Source organism: Scylla paramamosain, chromosome 38 (assembly GCF_035594125.1).
Source record: "Scylla paramamosain isolate STU-SP2022 chromosome 38, ASM3559412v1, whole genome shotgun sequence".
NCBI lineage: Eukaryota > Metazoa > Arthropoda > Malacostraca > Decapoda > Portunidae > Scylla > Scylla paramamosain.
The window spans coordinates 13871235-13891234 of record NC_087188.1 but is presented as its reverse complement, the minus strand read 5'-3'; the positions used below and the strand labels follow the sequence as shown (position 1 = coordinate 13891234).

Genomic DNA, 20000 nt, shown 5'->3' with positions numbered 1-20000 from the left:
TCTTTATATTTTGGGGGATGAACAGAGAGAGAGAGAGAGAGAGAGAGAGAGAGAGAGAGAGAGAGAGAGAGAGAGAGAGAGAGAGAGAGAGAGAGAGAGAGAGAGAGAGAGAGAGAGAGAGAGAGAGAGAGAGAGAGAGAGAGAGAGAGAGAGAGAGAGAATTTTAACATATCACCTTACAAAAATAACACATTAATTAAAACAACATAGGTAGCTGCAATGATTCAACTTGTATGAATTAATATATATAAAAAACAACAACAACACTTAAAATAACATAGGTAGCAGGAGCTGTCATCTTAAATAAATAAAAACTTGAAAAAAACTCACAATTATAACTAGGAGAGTGTGCTAAACTTATCATATTAGCTAAGATGATTGACAGAGACAGAAAACTGCAGGGAGAGACTGACTTAAGACTGTTCCTTGCTAAATAGATAAAACTTGAAAAAAAAACTTGTAAATATAAGTACGAGTGTGTTAAATTTATCATATTAGCAGCAAAGAACTTAATATTGGCTGACACACTGCAAAAAGAGACCGACTTAAGATTTCCTTGCTAAAGAAATAGATAAAACTTGAAAAAAAATTGTAAACATAAGTACGAATGTGCGTCAAATTTATTATACAAGGAGCAAAGAACTGAATATTATTGGCTGACACTGCAGGGAGAGACTGACTAAAATGAAATGAATAAAACTTGAAAAAAAAAAAACTTGTAAATATAACCAGAAGTATGTATTAAACTATTTATACTAGTTAAGAGACTTGATAGGAGCAGAAGTGTGAATACTGGCTAAGATGGAGCATTTATAAACACACAGCAAGGATTCAAAGATTAACTGAAGACTGTTCCTTTTTAAATACACTTGAGAACCTCACAAATAAGGACTGAGGGATATTTGGATCACATTAACTAGTGCTTCAATAAATAATGAGGGAACTGTAGTAATTACCTAGTGTTTACAAGTATAGATGAAAAATTACAATACCTATAATTACCTTCACTCATCTGAAGAATACTGAATAGAAGAAAGAGTGATTGATGGCAACACTTCATAACCAAATAGAACAATGTAACAAGCAGGCAAGAAACACCAGACAAGTACACCGTTACATCCCATTTTCTTTCCCCATCACTCGCAAACCATTAAATCATAACTTCTTGCAGCAGTCGGAACAATGTCACCTAAATTAAGTTTCCTATTCCTCCAACATAATTTGCACTACAACAGCTTAAATAACAGGTATTTATAATTCTGCTTATGTAATTGTTTGATCACGTGATGATTAGACACTTCAGTTATCTTTGGCCTGTGAATGGTTAGGTTAAATTAGGTTAAATTAGGTTTGTTTATAGTAGGTTAGGTTACATTAGGGAAGGTTAAGCTTGGTTGGGTTAGACTACATTTGGTTAGGTTGGGTAGGGTTATGTTGGGTTTGGTTTGTTTAGGTTCAGTTAGGTTACATTAGGGAAGGTTAAGTGTGGTTTGGTTAGGTTAGACTACATTTGGTTAGGTAAGGTTATGTTGAGCTTGCTTTGTTTAGGTTGGGTTAGGTTAGGTTAGGTGAATTTAGGTTAGGTTAGGTTTGGTTAGGTTACGTTAGGTTTGGTTACGTTAGGATAACTTAACGTAACCTTACCAATTCTATCCCGTAACAAAATCAAATCAACCAATGAATAAATGTTACTATTGCCCAGAAAAATAACAATAATAAAAAATAAACAAAAACAAATAAAATCTCTCATCTTCACATGATCTGATTATATTAAATTATTGTATTATGTATAGTATATAACAGAGCCAGGGTGCTACAGAGAATACATACACACACACACATACAAACATTCATACATACACACATAAATCCTATGTGTTATGGCAGTGTCTTGTCCCTGTAGCCACTCCTGTATACAATTATATATACATAGCACACCATATATGAAGGAAATCTACTGCTATACCAGTCTACACTCAATATATATGTTTTAGCTACATGGTTGGGTGGTGTGTGTGTGTGTGTGTGTGTGTGTGTGTGTGTGTGTGTGTGTGTGTGTGTGTGTGTGTGTGTGTGTGTGTGTGTGTGTGTGTGTGTGTGTGTGTGTGTTGGATACATGTACACAAATTATCTTCACTTGCCATCATATTATCAATTTATCTCAGGAAACTTTAATATTTCAAAGTTAGAAACACAGACTTTTGAAAATTATGAAAAACAAGAAACTTTTTCTGATGAACTTCAGAGATCCAGAAAGAATTGAACAGTGACGAACTTAAGAAATGACGAACTGAACAGCAATGAACTTTATAAATTATGAACAGATCAGAGACAGACAAACCTTACAAATTACAAACAAACTGAACAGCACCAAAGTCTTTAGAAAAAAAATAAATAAAAAAATAGCAACAAACTTCAGAAATTACAAATGAGTTAAAAATAATAAATAAATAAATAAATAAATAAATAAAAGAGGTCGTTAACGAGTGAAGATAACTTCCTATTATGTGTACAAGACAGGATTTGTTCGCTGTATAGAGGATGGTACGGTGCAAGAATGTACTATCATCTTGTTACTAATAATTTCCTCTTTTCCCTCCTTGTTTCTTTTTCCTTAATATTTTTCATTATTATTAACATTTTTTCCTCTTTCCTCTTCCTTTCCAAACTGACCTGTTATTTTAAAATCTTCCTAGTTCCTCCTTTCCACACGTCTTATTAATATTTTTACCTGTTTTTCCTCCTTTTTCCCTCTGTACCATTGTCCTCTTCTTTATTTTCTTCCTAGTTTCTCTTTACATACCCGTTACTAATATTCCTCTTCCTTTTCCTCATAGTTCCTCACCACACTATTGCCTCATGACTCCTCCTCTTCTTCCTTCTTATTCCTCTGCCCTAACCAAGAGGAACCCATCAGTAACAAGAGAACAGTACATTTCTGGCACCCTAGGGAGAGGTCAGTGTGTAATGGACAGTTCTATCCCTTATCACAGTCTGGTGGGGTAAGAATCCTGATGCGCAGTCGTCACTCACCAACACAGCCAGTCACAGGACCTAACTCTGAAATGCTTCTCTACTGCACCTCTGCTACATTCCAAGGCCTCTAGTTGAAGTTACACAGGTTTTTGAGTGTTTCTTTTATGGTTCAATGGGTGTATTGGTAAGATTTCTATGGTATTAACAACAGAAACACTCCTGAGAACCTGGCTAGTCATCTCTGTGGTCTCTGAAAATAATTGTGGTGAAATTACTTGTTTTTTAAGGGTGTTTTTACAGTTCTAGGGGTATATTAATAAAATTTCTGTATTGTTGACAGCAGAAACACTCCTGAGAACCCGGCTAATCATCTCTGTGGCCTTTGAAAGTAGTTGTAGTGAGAGCAAAGAGTTTCAGAATACAGTCCATTCACACACGCCACACATCTATGTATACATGTGTACATCAAGCCTCACAGCACTTCAGTATTGTGTTAGTGTGTGTGTTCCTTCACTGACAGGTAGCTAATGAGTTCATCTTAAAGTTATGTACATTTTTTAGGTCATTTTTTTCACCATCACTTCTAGAGGCACTAACCCTTCTGCACAGGTCACCAGTTCGTAGACTGCACAGTGCCAGGTCACTTTGAAAACTTTGCAATGCCAGATCAGTAATGAGAGAAATAAATGAGCCTTCTTGTACAGGTCACTGCATCTTGCAATACCTGGTCAGTCTAAGTAAAAATACCTATTCTTCTTGTACAGGTCACTAGTTAAATCCTTCAATACCAGGTGACCAAGAATTGAAATAACTTAATCTTGTACACATCACCAGCTTGCAAACTTCTCCATACCAGGTCACGTTATAGACAAAATGGCTCAAGAATTGTTCCTGTGCAGACCAAAAGACTTAATCTTGTACAAATCACCATCTTACAAAACCTTCCAATACTGGGCGACTAAAAATAGAAATAACATAATCTTTGACACAACATCAGTTCATAAACCTACCTAAACGAACCAGTAAGGACTAAAAATATCTTTCAACTCCTTTTCCTGGTTCTCAGAAGCCTACATTTTCATCTATAGGATATTTCAAGAACAAAAGGACCTTAAAAATTCCTCATATTTGGCCCAGCAAACTCTTAAATAAACCTTAAATAGTCCTAACAATAAAAAACATGACCTTGGTAACATTAGCATACAGATCAGTACATAATGTGACCTTGAGATCCCAGGTGACCAATGACCTTGCTTAGCTACCTGACCTTCTCTTTCACTGACCCCACTGTTTCTTGGGTCAGTGAGGGGGCGTGTCATTTCCTCTGTCATGTGGCGAGGTCATTCTGGATGTCACTTGACCTGTTTTCTGGTCCAGTGACTTCCGATTCTGAGTCTCCCTCTTCTTGCACTGCACTGGGAGTTGAGTTTCCATTTGTATAAACCTCATTTCTCTCTGATTTCTCATTTTTTTCTTGTATTTCGTTTTCTGTCTTTATCAAATCCTCTATTTCACTCTTTATGGTATTGTCTGACTCTTCTTTCTTCACTATTTGCTCTGTTTTCACCTTCACTTCGCTCCTTTCTAATTTGTGTTCTTCCTCGTTCTTTATCTCACTTTCTGTCTTTATTCCGTTTTCTCTTTCACTCTTTATCACAGCATTGCCTTCCTCTTGTTCTGTCTTTCCTGTCTCCCTTTCCTCTGCATCCTCTATTACACACGTTTCTCCTATCAACTCCTCTTCGTCTTCCTCCTCATTCCTATCACTCTTCTTCAAAACCTCACCATTCTTATGACACAAATCTAACTCATCTTCCTCCTTATCATTCTCTTCCCTCTGAACATGACCTGACTCAGTTTTGACCTTTTTCCTCCCTTGAACCTCATCCTTGACCCCGGGCCTCTTGCGTATGACCTTTCTTGACTTGACACGCTCGGCCAAATCCTTATCTTTCACCCACTCTTCAGGGATTGTCCACTCGATGGGTTCAAACACACCATTCCCTGAACTCTCTGCTATGCTGGACTGTAGAAGGAGCTGGGAGATCTTCAGGGGGTCGTCCTCGGCAGAGTAAGGCAGGAGAGGGACGTCGAGAAGCTCCAGAAGGCGTTTCATTAAGACGTCGACGTAGGTGTTGATTATAAGATCGGCATGGCGGTCCTGGGAGTGGTTGTGCAAATGTGCGTGCGTGCGTGCATGCGTGCGTGCGTGCGTGTGTGTGTGTGTGGAGGAGGATTGGTCAAGGTTGAAGGGTGTTGTATAGTAAAGAGGTAAGGATAGGTGATGCGATGGAGATAAGGTGCAGTAGTAGTAGTAGTAGTAATAGTGGTGGTGGTGGCGGTGGTTATGAAGAGGTGAGGGTGGCAGCAGGCAAGAGAAAAAAAGAGGAGATTTGTTATTCTCACCATCTTATAAACTGTTTTTTCTTTAAGTCTATTTTTCTGTTCATTGTGACTGATATTTCTTCTCAATGCAAGGCAATTTTTCTAACAATAAATGCAGACTAATTTAATAAGATGTTTGGCAAGGAATGTGTATCTAATATTCCCAGTTATGATGCACTGATTCCTCACACATTGCAGGAAAAAATATCAGTTAAAACAGACATACATAAATCATGTATCAAATATAGTTAAAAAAAAAAAAAAAAAAGTTAACACAGCCTTCATAAAAAAAAAAAAGCCATGATTAAAATAAAAATTAAATGTAGTTATAACAGACATATCATTACACTAAACTATAGATAAATTAAAGATAAATAAGAAACCATGCACAAAAAAAAAGATATTCATCACAAATCATAACTAAAACCATTAAACAGTACAAAACAAAAACAAAAAAAAATAATGAAAGAAATCTGACAAAAAATAAGATGATAGCAAAATATTAAGTTCTCTCTCTCTTTCACACCCACACCCACACCCACACACACACACACACACGGCAGTACCTGTTTAGTGGGCTGTAGATTGCATATGACCAGCCTGCCACCTCTCTTCTTAGTGTCCACGGGAATGTTGCCACTGGGTACAATCTGCAGAGTTGTTCCCAGACACAGGCTCAGGTCGGCCACACTGCAGGAAGACACGGTTTATTAAGGAGTTATTCAGTTTCTCCCACAACCTCACCAATGCTAACTAAAGATCTGATTTAAGTGATGTAGAGATGAGAGTGACACCTTGTTTTATAGGTTTTAAGAAGTTTGGTTAGTTTATTTTGTGTCTGGCAGCAATGTGTGTCTGGGTGTTAAATAATTATGTATATTTTCTGTAAAGTACAAGCACCCTTTTTCTGCACACATGTATCCGTAGTGCTTATACACATTAACATCTATTTTATATTCTACTAAAATATTACTGTCTTTCAAGCAAACAATAAATAAATTCCATATAAAAAACTAGAAAACAGACACATATATATATCAAATCAATACTAAATGCCATCATAAACACAATACATGACGAACTAAAGACTCGCAGTAAATCCCCGTAAATGTGAGACTTTCCATACTTCCTCACTGTATGAAAATGAAGAGATCCAAGAGGAAACAGCAAATACAGAAAAGTTGAAGATACTGTGAATTTCAAGAGGGATTTTCTGTTAAATTTTCCCACACTTTCAATTTGGTTTCTCAATAAAGGTTTCTTTCCTACATGCACTGGTAACTATGCCATTATATTAAGCCTTTCAATGAGATATGCAACACTTCACAACACTAAATCAATGTTTGGAGTCTTTATAAGCACATACAAGGAAGAAGAGGATGAAAAAGAGCACATTTGCAATTTCTAGGCTGTACAATGTTTAGCGGTGCCTGGAGCAACAAAATGTACCAAATAGCAGTGAAAGAGAAAAGCAGTTTAGTATTCAGTGTCAGTTTCCTTCAGCCTATCTCTCTCTCTCTCTCTCTTAACATTAGAAAGAGAGCAGCATCCATTCCCAGCCTCGCTCATTGACGCACCAGGAGTGAGAGATGGCAAGATCCAGATCAGCGTCAGGCAATCCATCCTCCCAGTCCAAAATATTGTCGTGCAGCTTTCCCCGACACCTCCTGCCGTTGCCTCGTTTGGCTGGACACGCCTTCCCCTCACTCTTCTGCCCCACTGTGGTTGCAGCAGAGCTCCTCACAAACTGCCTGTAGGAGGAGGAACAAGTGAGGGTCTTACTTTCGAGAACAGTCTTGATAAGGTTCTATTATTCAGGAGTCAGGTGTGTGTATAAGAACTGCAAGTAACTGATAACTGATAGATAACATAGACCAATTCACCACCACCATCACCACCACCACCACCTCCTCCACAATACCCAAGCAAGGAAATGTGAATAAATGAATGGTTTTAAGGTGCAGGATACAACGAAAATAAACTGATTCTAAGGTCCAAAACAATGAGGCAAAAAAGTGACAACACAAACCAACCCAACACACTCAAGAAATAAGCAAAAGAAACATGAATACACGAGATATTTTAAACCGCAAAACAATCAGATAAAAAAGTAAACAAGAAAAAAATAATAAGAATGAAACAATATAAAAAAACAGAGCAATATTGAAGGTTAGAAAACCACCACCACCACCACCACCACCACCACCACCCACCCCTCACCTCTGACACAGGTTACACTTGTCCACAAACATGTCCCCGTGCAGTTCTGCCAACTTCTGCCGCTGAAGACCCGAGCGGAGGTGCAGGCCATCAATGTTCTGGGTCACCACATACTGGACATAACCTGCAGGGGGTCAGGAAAGGGTCAGGGATGGAGATAAGCCCCTCTATATTGATTCTCCTTTAAAGATTCCACCCTAAAACTTCCATCAGTGTTCTTGGTCACTAAATACTGAACGAAACTTGAAAAATATGGTCAGGAATGGAGATAAAGGGTCTCCATACACATTCTCCCTACAATAAGTCCCTTTAACCTAACCTAACCTCCTTATAGTCAATTATTTTAATGAATCTCTTCCTTTTAACAGCTATAGTCAACCTCTTCACTGATAGCTAGCCTTCCTTCATTCACTTAAACCTATTCCTCCAATGATCATTCCCTTTAACCTGACCTGACCTAACACAAATGACTACGAACAAGGCCAGAGTCTCACCACGCTGTTCCAGGCTGACAATGGCCATGTGGGTGAGTGTCGGCCTTGCATCGTCCCAAGAAATGTTGACATCTGGCTTAAGTCCTTCCTTTTCAAGCGTCCACACTCCATTGGGCCCCCTGTAGAAAATGTGGTCATATGGTCGGTTTGCTAGAGTTTGTCTTACCCATCAGGGGAAAAGAAATGTCTGGTACCAGGGTTAAATTACATATACATACATACGGAGAGATGTGAAGGAGGGGATATGATGGTGTGGAATGCAAAACACACACTAGTGGGGCCTCTGGGAATAGTGTGGAAAATTTGATGGTGTATTTTTGTCATGGGGAGAAAATGTTGAATAATACCACACTTAAATTATGCATAAGCACATATGCATGAAGAAATGTAAAAGAGGGTATGTAATTTTGGTATAAATGCGAGATAAATGCTTGACTTTGCCCTAAAAAGTAAAAGTTGAGTAAATAAATCACTTACATACAAACAAACAAACACAGGTTAACAAGAGAAAATGTAAATAAGCAAAAAATACAAATAAACATAGAGAAAACATTAAATCTGGCATAAAGAAAATGAGATATTTCAACCTTGACTAAAAACTGTAGAAGTAAAAATAAGAACAAAAAAATTACACACACACACACACACACACACACACACACACTCCTATTTCCATATTTTAATCTCTAGAATAACTACACCAAATAAACCAATTACTATCACTTACTACAATTACAGACACACAGAAAGACACAAACCTGAAGTCAGGAATGCCGGCTGCAGTGCTGATTCCTGCCCCGGTGTGGACGACAGTGTGTTTAGACTCCCTCATCCATCCAGCCAGTATCTGAACCTTCCTCTCTACCTCCTCCGCTGTGTCAAATTTCTGTGGGGGGAAGAAATATTGGTTATACTTGATTTTGTTGACCTTCGTTTTTCTTGTTTGTGTGTGTGTGTGTGTGTGTGTGTGTGTGTGTGTTCATAGGATTGGGTCGAGTTCGTAATATCTTGTCTTTTAAAACTAGTCATATTTACCTTTAAAGCAATGAATGTTCCCTGTGTGAGTGTGTGTGTGTGTGATATTTTATTTTATTTTATTTATTTATTTATTTTAGATTGCGGGGGCGAGTCAAGCTTGTTACGTGTGTGTGAATTTATCTCAGCCTCACTCGTGTCCAGCCCGGGTTTCACTTCCAGCCCGCAGTAAGCACATCATGGTAACACAAACAAAGGTACAATTAAGTCCAAACATCACCAAGTAAACACAGGTGAACATTTTACGTAAAACACACAAACCTCACACACCACTCCATATTACCTCAGGAAGGCCTAATTTTCCCTTGTTTTCGTACTTGCTGAGACCGTCGGCATAGCTGCAAGCCATCCTGACCCTCTACTGGGGCGAGGAGGATCGGGGGAGGTCAGGTCAGCTGGGGTCAAAGCGTGTCGCTTCTACTTCGAACACAAAGACCCAAACACTGATCTGATTCCTCTTCTTCCTCTTGTGGCCTCCCCTGTCTTTATCTTAAAATACCTCTAATTACATTTTTTCAGCCGTAAATATTTCATAAATTGCTGTTAGAATATGTAATTGTTGTTTCTGGTTAATTTCGGGTAGTTAATCTGATGTGAGAAGGGTAAAATACGAACAGGCCAAAATATTGGTACACCGCAAATGTATATGGTGATCTTATTTAGCTTCAGATAACCTTAAAATTGTCATCTAAATATGCAAATGTTGTTCTTAGTTAATTTTGGCAAGGTGGTTTATTACAAAGAGGGTGAAGTGTTTCATTATAAAGCACTCCGTTGAAGAAAGAGAGAGGGAGAGCGATTACAAAAATCAAAACAGAGGCGTTCAAATTCTGATCTTAGAAAAGACTCGGGTCCAAGAAAAGACACACTGAAGCATTTTAAGTCGTAAAGGGTGAGAAGAGTGACGTAAGAAGATATTCAAGATCCGGAGAAGAAGAAGAGAGTATAACATTTTCCTCCCCCCACCATGAGCAAGGTCTTCCCTCACTCTGACAAAAAAGGTTAGTCGAACACTCATGAAGAATTGAGGTCCCGGCTAGCTATGCATTTATATTGCAGTATAAAGCCGCGGATCCTGCCAGCCCCCAATCCTCCACGAGTGCTGAGCTGCTTAATGATAGTGCAATAAATAAAGGAGTTAGTTAATACTGAAATAACATTACTGTTTTCATTTAGGTTTACATTGATTAATTTCCTTGATTTTCTGTATTTTCACGATCTCATTGAGTGGATCACGACTTGGAAAGCATCTCATATTATTTGATTATCTTATTGAGCTGACTTTGGTTCATTGTGGCAGGGATGGACGCCGCCCTGAACTTGGTGGAAGACACCCTGGCAGTGTTGCGCAGGAGAGTCCAGCAGCAGCAGCATGAGAGAGGGAGTGGAGTGAGGGATGCTGCCACCAACACCTCACCACCACCACCACCACCCTCCATCACCTCCTCCAGTGTGTTGACTAATCACAATACCAACACTATTTTTTATTTTTATTTTTATTTATTTTTTATCAAGAGGCGTGGGTAATTTTTTAAAGGTACTTCCTCCAGCCTAACCTAACCCAACACCATCTCTCCACCTTCTCCAGTGGGCTATTAGCTAATCACACCACTATAATACAGATATTCTAGTGATTATTCTGGTCATTTTACAGTTTTGATTAACAGGTATGTGTAATACTTAAGGGTACTGTATTTTCTCTAACCTAACCTAACCATACCCAGAACAGAAATGTTGTACTTTCTTGTATGAGGCAAACACTCAAGGCTCAGCACCTTATCTGGTACAGGAGTCCATCAGTGACAACAGAGGGTCAGTGTTGCTGGTGTGTGACTCCAAATTCTCTATTTTCAGAAGGATCAAAGAAACTAAGGAGCAAAAGTGTGTTGATAAAGCGCAAGTCGAAGTTTAAAGGGAAGGTTCGTGTTGAAATCTGTGTCTGTTATTTATCCATTACATTATTGATGCCTGTGTCTTTATAACACCATGTAGCATGAATAATTTACATCTTAATAATGATATATGAATGGGATCACTTCTCAGCACCACTCAGATCTGTACAATGATTCCTTGCAGAGGACAAAGCAACCACACATTTCATCAGTGCAAGACAGCAAAGTAACACAGAGGGAAGAGAAGGTGGCTGAGAAGGTGCCACAGGATTACTGCAAACACTGCAACCCACGGAGTGAGGGAGGCCGAGGCAAACCCAGCAACACTCAGCGGAAACGAACAAGCAGACCTCCATCTAGCGACCCCAAGCTGCTGGGTGTGAGGGAGAGGGTTGTATGGAAGCCTGCACAGAGAGACCACAGGGGGAGGAAAGAGTCGGAGGATAGTTCCCAAGACTGCCTGTGTTATGGCAATACTTGCAGACCTTTATGTGATGACCCATGCCCTCTAGACCTGAGAGAAAAGGTCATATGGAAGCACAAGGCAAGGCACAAGAAGGAAGCATCACAGAACATTTTCCAGGACTGCTGCTTGTGTCACAGTGATACCTGTTTGCTGTTGAGATCAGCCAGACCTCTGCAGGATGAGAGCTTTGAAAACTTGGGTGTCAGGGAAGAGTCATGTGGATTTGGGAAGAGAGGACACAGCAAAAGAGATGAGTCTGACTCTTCCTGTCGCAGCAACCCTCCCAAAACTCACAGGGCAGCCAGATCAAGTCCCAAACCCAGGCAGACAGCACAGGGCAATCACACAGACACTGGTAGTAGATCAAGGGAGAGAAAGATGAGAGATACTGACAGCCAGGTACAGGAACATTCTAAGAAGGACAAGAAAGTACACACTCACCCAAAGCCAGCAGTTGATGTAGACAAGCAGGGGTATGCCAGGCCCACTCACACCTCCAGGCAGCGCACCAACCAATCCCGCCCTAGGAAGGAGAAAGAAAACATTATCCCTTATATTCCTTGTGGAGCGAAGGTTTGTGGGTGTTTGGTGGCTGATAAGATATGGGGTGTTCTTCATTAATTGCTACACTTAGGTCAAAATAGTTAAATCAAAGCCTTATTTTTTGCAACTTGGTCTTAATAAATGTTGGTAGAGCTTCATAAAATAAATGTAAGAAACAAAATGTGCTATAATGGTCAGGTGACATTCTCCCACAATGATGTATAATGATGAAAATGACCTTTGATATAGTGTAATGTGATGAGCTCCCTCTGACCTTGATATATAAAAATGTGATGACCTTTCCCACAATCTGATATATAGTGTGATGACCTCCAGAGTCACAGTTACCACATTGGGATCACCGCACAGCAGGAAATAGGGCGCCTTCTGAACCAGCCTCCCCGTGACCACACCCACAGCCACTCCAGTTAGTAATGTGTCACTCCTACACTCCAGTAATGTACCTCACTCAGCCACTCCAGTTATTAATGTGTCTTGTTCCTATACAGCCACTCCATTTAGTAATGTACCTCACCCCTAGCCACCCTGGTTAGTAATGTGTCACTTCTACACTTGACTTTCACTCCCTCTAGTCTCCTTATCTCATACAATGCAAGCTTCTATAATAACTTCTGCTCCTCCTATCAATTTATAATGCTATCTTGGTACTGTGTTTTGAATTATATTGGTTTTGGTTGAGTGAAGATATGAACACTTGCCACAGGTTAAGGAGAAGCAGGAGTCATAATATAAAGCTTTATTTTGTGAAAGAGATGATGCCGTTTGTACATATTTAGCAGACCACCATTGTCTTGTGGAGTTCATGAAAGTGGTACAGTGTTATGATCTGTTGATAGATCGATTCACAGGGCCATGTTCTGAAACACTTCTGCCAACACCTCCACTGCTTTGAAAAGGCTCTAGTTGAAGGTTCACAGGTTTTTAAGGGTATTTTCAGGGTTCTAGTGATAAATGAACAAGATTTTTACATTATTAACTATAGAAACCCTTGAGAACAGCAAATAATTTCTGTAGCCTCAAATCAATGGTGAGAGAGGGAAGTGTTTCAGAATACAGACCACAGATCTTTTCAAATGATACAGTATTATGATGTACTATTGACAGATTAACTTACAGACTTGCTCCTCATCTTGCTGACAATAAGTAAATACAAGACACGTAAGCTTGATGTCCTCCCCCAGAGCGCAGCAGCGGTCAGCAGGAGGGTGCAGCGATGACAGGCCTGACGCAGGAGACGGTGAAGCAGGCCATGGCAAACATCCACCACCACCTGAAGGGCCACACTAACCAATGACCCACACCTGGCCACCACTCCACCTGTCATGATGTAGTCTGCCTTAGTTCACAGTGACATGATGGTACTTAGTGTTCCTTGTGGGTGATTAAAATGTCTAGGCTACTCTGACTTACTAGGACCACATTCAATATCTGTTTTATCTACTCTGACACCTTCTGGACTAGTGATGAGAGAGTCTAGATCACTCACACTTCAAGGAACACATTCAGTATCTGCTTATCTGTTATAACACCTCTTCTTTTGTACCATCATATGCTCTGCCTGAATGATCTGTGTCTAATCTCCTTGCTTTAGTTATCATTCTGGCTCTTGCTCTGCCTCCACTAATATTAAGGAGTCATGTTGAATGCATTGCACTTCACACCAGACTGAAGGGCTGAGCGAGGTGACTCCTGCAGCAATAGATGCTAGTTGATGCACGTGTTGTACTTATCACATTTATAGTTTTATCAGTGTCTAGCCTTAACTCAATGTACTCATCCTAGGCCATAACAAAGGCTGCAATAAAATGCTTAATACTCTATAAGGAAAACATTCCCTAGTTTAAACAATACAGAACTATTTTTACTTTTATAATTGTGTAATGCATTTAGAAACATTCTTAAATAAAAGAAAATATCTGACAATTTTTATATTTATCATCCCACTGGGGGCTGATGGGGCAAAGAGTGTGAATGATATGTGTGTGTATGAGTGTGGTGCCTTATCTGGGCCAGCCTGGTATAGAGACAAGTAGATCTTATGAGGCATGAGAGGACCCAAGTTTGAATCCCAAGCCAGATGCAGACAAATTGTGAGAAAAGGACTTGCTAAAAAAAAAAAAGAGACCAAACTAGTCTTGAGATACACCAGAAGAGCAATGAAGTATTGAAGTCAAGAGTACATTGCAAGACCAAACTTTAGTCTAAATCCTTTCACAGCAATATGCAACAAATCCCAGCACTAAAAGCAATGTATGGAATTTTTATAAGGACCTACAAGAAAGGAGAGGACTGAAAAAAATGTATCTTTGCAATTTCCAGGATGGACAATGCTTGGAGGTGGTGGAAGAACAAGAAAAGATGTCTCATAAATGTTACTAATAAAGAAAAGGTGTTTCAAATAGAAGCAAAAGAGTTAAAAGCACACTATTAAATGATGAGGTATTAAAAATCAGTCAATTATACAGTCTGAGAGATCACCTGGACGAGCAAGCTGCCACACAGTTGACTTGGCGGCGACTGCAGCAAGACAAAACCACAGCCTGAGTACACTACCAAAATGAGATATTAAAGTAAAGAGCTGCTGGATTACATAACCTAAACAATCACCTGGACAAGCGAGCCGCCACACAGTTTACTTGGCAGTGACGGCGGCAAGCTGCAGGATGTTGCGAGCCTGGAGGAGCAGCGGCATATCAATCATGTTCCCTCGGAAGGTGAAGGCGCCCTGGAGGAAACAGACCATGACTAACAATCCCCATACAGCTCAGCCTCCCCAGGTCATTCAGATGTCACACAGGAACACCTTACACTATACCAGAGATGAATGAGAAGTTACTAGTGTTTTCAAGAGTATTCTCATTAATTTACAAGAACCTAGTGATTGCTTAATGAAGATTTGATATCTGTGGAAGAAAACATGAAAACTCACCTAATCATCTCAGTGGCCTTTAACAATACTTTATGAAAACCCAGAGTGGAATAGAAGCACCAAATAACTTAATACAACTTCATTTAAAAACAAAAGTCTTACACCACTTAGGGAAGCTGACAGTGTGTTGTGCCCTGAGCAACACCCACCTTGCCTTCCTTCTGGTGGTGTTCAAAGGCCTCCACCAGCGCTGCCGCCCACTCCACCTTCTGGGGCGGAGGAGAGAAGGCTGCCTGCACCACCGGAACCTGGCCTGGGTGGATCACCTGGAGAACATCCACTTATTGCCAAAGGAATCCACCGCATGAAATCATTAATAAAACACAAGAAAATAGATCAGCAATGTAAGTTATGGTAAGAATTGTGAAATGTAAGAGTATTTTGTGTTCTTTTCTGCTTTTCAGTGATGTCTTATGTTGAAATTCCCTTTTTTCATCAATAAACTACCTATCTATCTATATACTAGGCCAGCAATCCCACACAGAGTGACACACACACACACACACACACACACACACACACACACACACACATTAATAAACTAACTAACAATATTTACAGAGGCACAAAAGCCCTAGGCACAGTCTTACCTGTTTCCCAGTGAAGCCCATACCAGCTCCCTCCTCACTCTGGTGCTTCAAGCCCTCCAGGTCTGCAGGAACACCAGTATGGGGTCAAACAGGGCACACAGATCAGGGTCTGTATTAATACTCTTAGTATTTCCTATCTCATGTACAGACTAACAGCACAGGGCCACAAAGCTCCAGTTGTCCAAGTTATAAGGTTGACAAGAGGCACACAGGGCAGTACTGACTATGCCTCGCCATTCTGTCACAAGAGGAGGGAAGTGATGGAAGTCTGGTGGTAATATAGCAATTAAAAGCACCTTTACCTTGAAAAATAGTTAAGTATAAGATGATTTATTAAGTGTTTGTGTTTATTTGTCTAGTTGTTTGCCTGTTTATCAATCTGAAATGCAATTTTTTCCAATAAGATGATTAATTACAGACCATTTATTCAATTATTTGTCTATTTATCAATTTATGTGTTGGTAAACTTAATCTTTCCTATAAATTACATTGCATACTTAATCATCTACCAGTTCATCAGTTTATGTAGTTGATCATTTAATTATTCACCAGTTCATTGCCCTAACATGTACTTAAACAAACAATTATAAACCCAAAACCAACATGCTACCAGTCCCTCCTCTCCTGTGCATCAAAGCCGCAAGACACGCTGGGCAACACTGCAACAATGCCTCAGCCTCACCTTTGTAGTCAATGTACACCAGATCAATGGCCTGCAGCTTGAAGGCCTTTGCTACTGTCACCACATACTGCCGGGCAAACAGCAGCTCCCTCGCCTCATTGGTCCTTGTGGCACCTGCAAGAGACAGGTAGACAGATAGATAGACTGATAGACAGTTTTAATGATCACACGTATGTTTCAGTTTAGATATACATAACAATACTTTTTTTTTTGTCCAAATTATAAGGACTATATTAAAAACTTTAAAATAACCATTCATAAAAAAAAAAAAGTATAAGATCAATAAACTACCTATCTATCACTTTTTTCTTACTATATTCGAGAGGAGCTCTTTTATTGGGCAAGAAAAAGGAAGAAAGAAAGGAAGAACATATATATCCCTAAAGAAAAAAGGGAGAGTCGTGGGAGAAACAAGACACCAAACACTCATTCTGCCACACTCACCAGCACTACAAAAGTCATGCAAACCACACAAAATAAAGGATAAGAGAAAGACAACACGTACTGAACTCTCACTTCCACGCTCATCAATACACACAGAGAGAGAGTCACAGTATAGACAACAGACAAACCTAACAGCCACTGTCACACTCACCAATATCAGCACAGAAGTCATCAGAGCCGAACACAATGGCGTCAAGAAGGAAGGGAAAATCATGAGAGAGTTCAACACCTCGCCGGCATATGTCAGGGAGGCACAGAAGTGACTCAGCTGACTCTGTAAAAATGACTAGGCGCAGCTTCTCCATAGCGCGTGTGCCCAGGGTGGTCTTCAGCTTGTCTGCGAACTGGTGGTGGTGGTAGTGGTGGCGGTTATAAATTTGTGTGGACTGCTGCAACAATCCTTACTGTATTGTGATATATAAACTTCTAACACACACTCAATAAAATTAATAAATAAGCAGTACCCAAGTGAGGTGTTCAGGTGAGTCCACTTTGGGCAGGTGTACAGTGGCCGGCACGTGTTGCGCTGACAGGATCTCCCGCATGTCCTCCTCACACAAGCCGCTCTGCACGCTGTTGAATCGCACCGAACAATCTTTTCCCGTGAAGTCAATGGCTTGGGTGTGCAGCGTCTGGTAGATCTTGGATCGTGCTGCGTCCTGAGAGCCAGTGTAGATCATTTGATTTTCTGTGTGTGTGTGTGTGTGTGTTTTGGTGTAGCTAAACTAAGCTAATACCGCTTGAATTGGCAACATTGTACCGGCGTCATTCAAAACAATGCAAATGGCGGCTGCGCTGCATGTTTACGAAAGGTGGTAAAGTTTTGCTCCTGCCCCGCCCTCTACAGTGATATTCTGGCGGATAACTAACTCCTGATTGGCTGATTGGTCTCTCTCTCTCTGCTATCCCCATCCTCTTCAGCAACTAAACGCGTGGCTAACTCCTGATTGCCTTCTCCCCTGTGTCCCCGCATTAATCCGCCATTATGTTTTGTTCAAGGGTATTTTAAGCGACTTACTTAATTCTGTAATAACCCAAGAAGCGAAACAATCTAACAACTCACTCCTTTTCACTTCTGAATCACGCAACCCACTCCTCACCTCCCCGAGCCACACACCTTCATGGACATCGCCACGCCATCCTCGCAGTCCAGCACGATGCAGTCCGCCGCCAGGGAGGGGATCTTCTGCTGCTTGCGCGCGTCATTGCCAGGCACGTACAGGACTGCTCGCCGCGGGATGTATTTCCTCTCCCCTGCCGCGCACTGAGGAGAAAGAGAGGGAGAGTGTTAATTAAATACACCTGATTCCTTCATTATGTTTGTTTAACCTTGTACTGTCAGATTAGTTAGCGAAGGTTAAATTTCCATAAAACTCGCTATTTGCTTCAGAAAGGATAACTAGTACGTATCTTAACCACGTACTATATGAATCATGTGCTGATACTAGTGATATATTAATGTTTCAATGTCATCTGCACGGTTCTCTCTCTTTGGCCGCCTGCAAACATTATATTACTTGATAAAAAAACTGCACAACCTTATCATTAAGTGAATTTTCTCTCATAAATGCTTACAAAGATGTCACGTATTGTTTTTAGTGTTGTGAATCTCTCCCGTCGCAGTGAAATTAAGAGAACCCAAGATAATATGCTTACGTGATGCTGTGAGGTCGGGAACACAGTGACACGCCTCGCCACACTCTCGTACAACCCACACCCACCACGCCGCAGGACGCCAAACATGATACACTGCCTTATACGTCTTTAAACTGATGAATATTACGTATTCTTAGTGCAGGGAGGCTGCTACCACCACCACCACCCGGCGCTGTGTTTATTGACGTCGCTTACTTCACGAGTCGCACGAGTTTCGTTTGCCCATCATCCTCTGTTACCGTCTCATTTTACGAATAAAGATTCATGATTTGATTAAGCCCAACTTAGAATAAGAGAGAGAGAGAGAGAGAGAGAGAGAGAGAGAGAGAGAGAGAGAGAGAGAGAGAGAGAGAGAGAGAGAGAGAGAGAGAGAGAGAGAGTAGGAATACTAAACCAAAATCAAAGTAAATTAATGACGATACAACAATAAACAAATAAACAAATAAATAAAAAGGTTCCAATACTAATAAACTCAAAATATAACCCCAACCTTTCACACACCAACACTAAACATCAAGACAACGTAGATTATTGAATGTAAACAACAGCTTGACCCCACCTGGCCTTTAGAAGCCTCGTGTATTTATGCTGCAGGAAGTGTGTCTCTTCCCCACCTAGGACGCCAGGCTGGTGGGGGGAGGGGGAGCAATTTTCACATATGGCCTTACGTTTAGCCTCCATTAACTTCCAGCTCTATAATGTATGATGATAAATAAATGAATAGCTTGCATGTTTCCTTATCTACTGTACTTTATTTTTTTTTTATGCGCAAAGGATGGATTTTCATATCTGTGCTTACATTTAACTAACTTGTATGAATTTCCAACTCTATACTACATGATTAAAAAGCACTGACATATTTTTTATCTATTGGTTTTTAATTTTCACTGTTTTTATTTACGTGCAAAAGAGACAAGTAAAGGAAAACGCACTCACTTACTGGCTAACTCACTAACTAACGATCTATCACGCACTCACTACCTAGCTAGCCAATAACTAGCTTCTCAACTAAATTAATAAACCAATGAAAAAAAAAACAATAAAACATCAGATAAGAACTCTTAATCAATTCCTTGAAAAAAAAAAATGAAAACACAAGTCAACCATTTCAGTTTCAGATGCTTCGATACCATTCTTTTCTAGTTTAATTCCCACCGCATGGCTAGAGTGAAATATTACTCATGTCCCGGAGGAACTGCCGTGCCACGTAAGCAGGTGGGATGTCCTAAGTTCTCTCGAGAAACGGATGCAGGGGAGAGTGAACCCTTGAGAACAGCTGGCTGGATGTGACGCAGCCAGCCAGTTGTCCGGAAAGTCTGGGTTAATGTACAACCAAGATACCGTCAATGAAATGTGCTGGGTTGATGGTGGTAGTAGTAGTAGTAGTAGTAGTAGTAGTAGTAGTAGTAGCAGAAATTGACTCAAATTCATAAATACAAACTCAAAACAAAGAGATAATAATTAAAGTTTGTGATGTAACAACAACAACAACAACAACAGCAACAACAACAACAACAACAACAACAGCGTGAAATTCTAACAATCCACATCTAGGACACCGAACCATCTTACAAACAAACACAAACAAACAAGAAACCAAAACATACCCCCAACACACGCACGTACAAGAAATCCAGAAACGACAAGGACGTAACGAAAAATTTTCC

General features: G+C 40.2%; 3 protein-coding genes across 4 annotated transcripts; 1 reads left to right on the top strand and 2 right to left on the bottom strand.

Moving 5' to 3' along the window:
- Nucleotides 1-2656: 2656 nt before the first annotated feature.
- On the bottom strand, nucleotides 2657-9566 carry LOC135091839 (NAD-dependent protein deacetylase Sirt6-like). The gene is made up of 7 exons (XM_063989841.1): nucleotides 9394-9566; nucleotides 8834-8961; nucleotides 8076-8194; nucleotides 7582-7705; nucleotides 6939-7112; nucleotides 5928-6051; nucleotides 2657-5137 (listed from the first exon to the last, which is right to left on the bottom strand). Exons 1-7 carry the CDS (start codon nucleotides 9457-9459, stop codon nucleotides 4304-4306), a joined length of 1569 nt encoding a protein of 522 aa, XP_063845911.1. The 5' UTR covers nucleotides 9460-9566; the 3' UTR covers nucleotides 2657-4303.
- A 317-nt stretch (nucleotides 9567-9883) lies between these two features.
- Nucleotides 9884-13955, top strand: LOC135091840 (uncharacterized). 2 transcript variants are annotated; one of them, XM_063989843.1, is made up of 6 exons: nucleotides 9884-10111; nucleotides 10411-10560; nucleotides 10965-11029; nucleotides 11187-12041; nucleotides 12348-12438; nucleotides 13214-13955. In XM_063989843.1, the coding sequence occupies exons 1-6, from the start codon at nucleotides 10078-10080 to the stop codon at nucleotides 13324-13326; spliced, it is 1308 nt and encodes a 435-aa protein (XP_063845913.1). In that variant the 5' UTR covers nucleotides 9884-10077; the 3' UTR covers nucleotides 13327-13955. The 2 variants fall into 2 exon arrangements, with proteins under 2 accessions (XP_063845913.1, XP_063845912.1); XM_063989842.1 differs by having other exon boundaries at nucleotides 12333-12438.
- Nucleotides 12754-18532, bottom strand: LOC135091842 (citramalyl-CoA lyase, mitochondrial-like). The gene is made up of 9 exons (XM_063989848.1): nucleotides 18334-18532; nucleotides 17795-17941; nucleotides 17142-17336; nucleotides 16829-17021; nucleotides 16234-16347; nucleotides 15552-15613; nucleotides 15111-15227; nucleotides 14640-14757; nucleotides 12754-13349 (listed from the first exon to the last, which is right to left on the bottom strand). Exons 1-8 carry the CDS (start codon nucleotides 18418-18420, stop codon nucleotides 14665-14667), a joined length of 1008 nt encoding a protein of 335 aa, XP_063845918.1. The 5' UTR covers nucleotides 18421-18532; the 3' UTR covers nucleotides 12754-13349; nucleotides 14640-14664.
- Between the last annotated feature and the right edge of the window lie 1468 nt (nucleotides 18533-20000).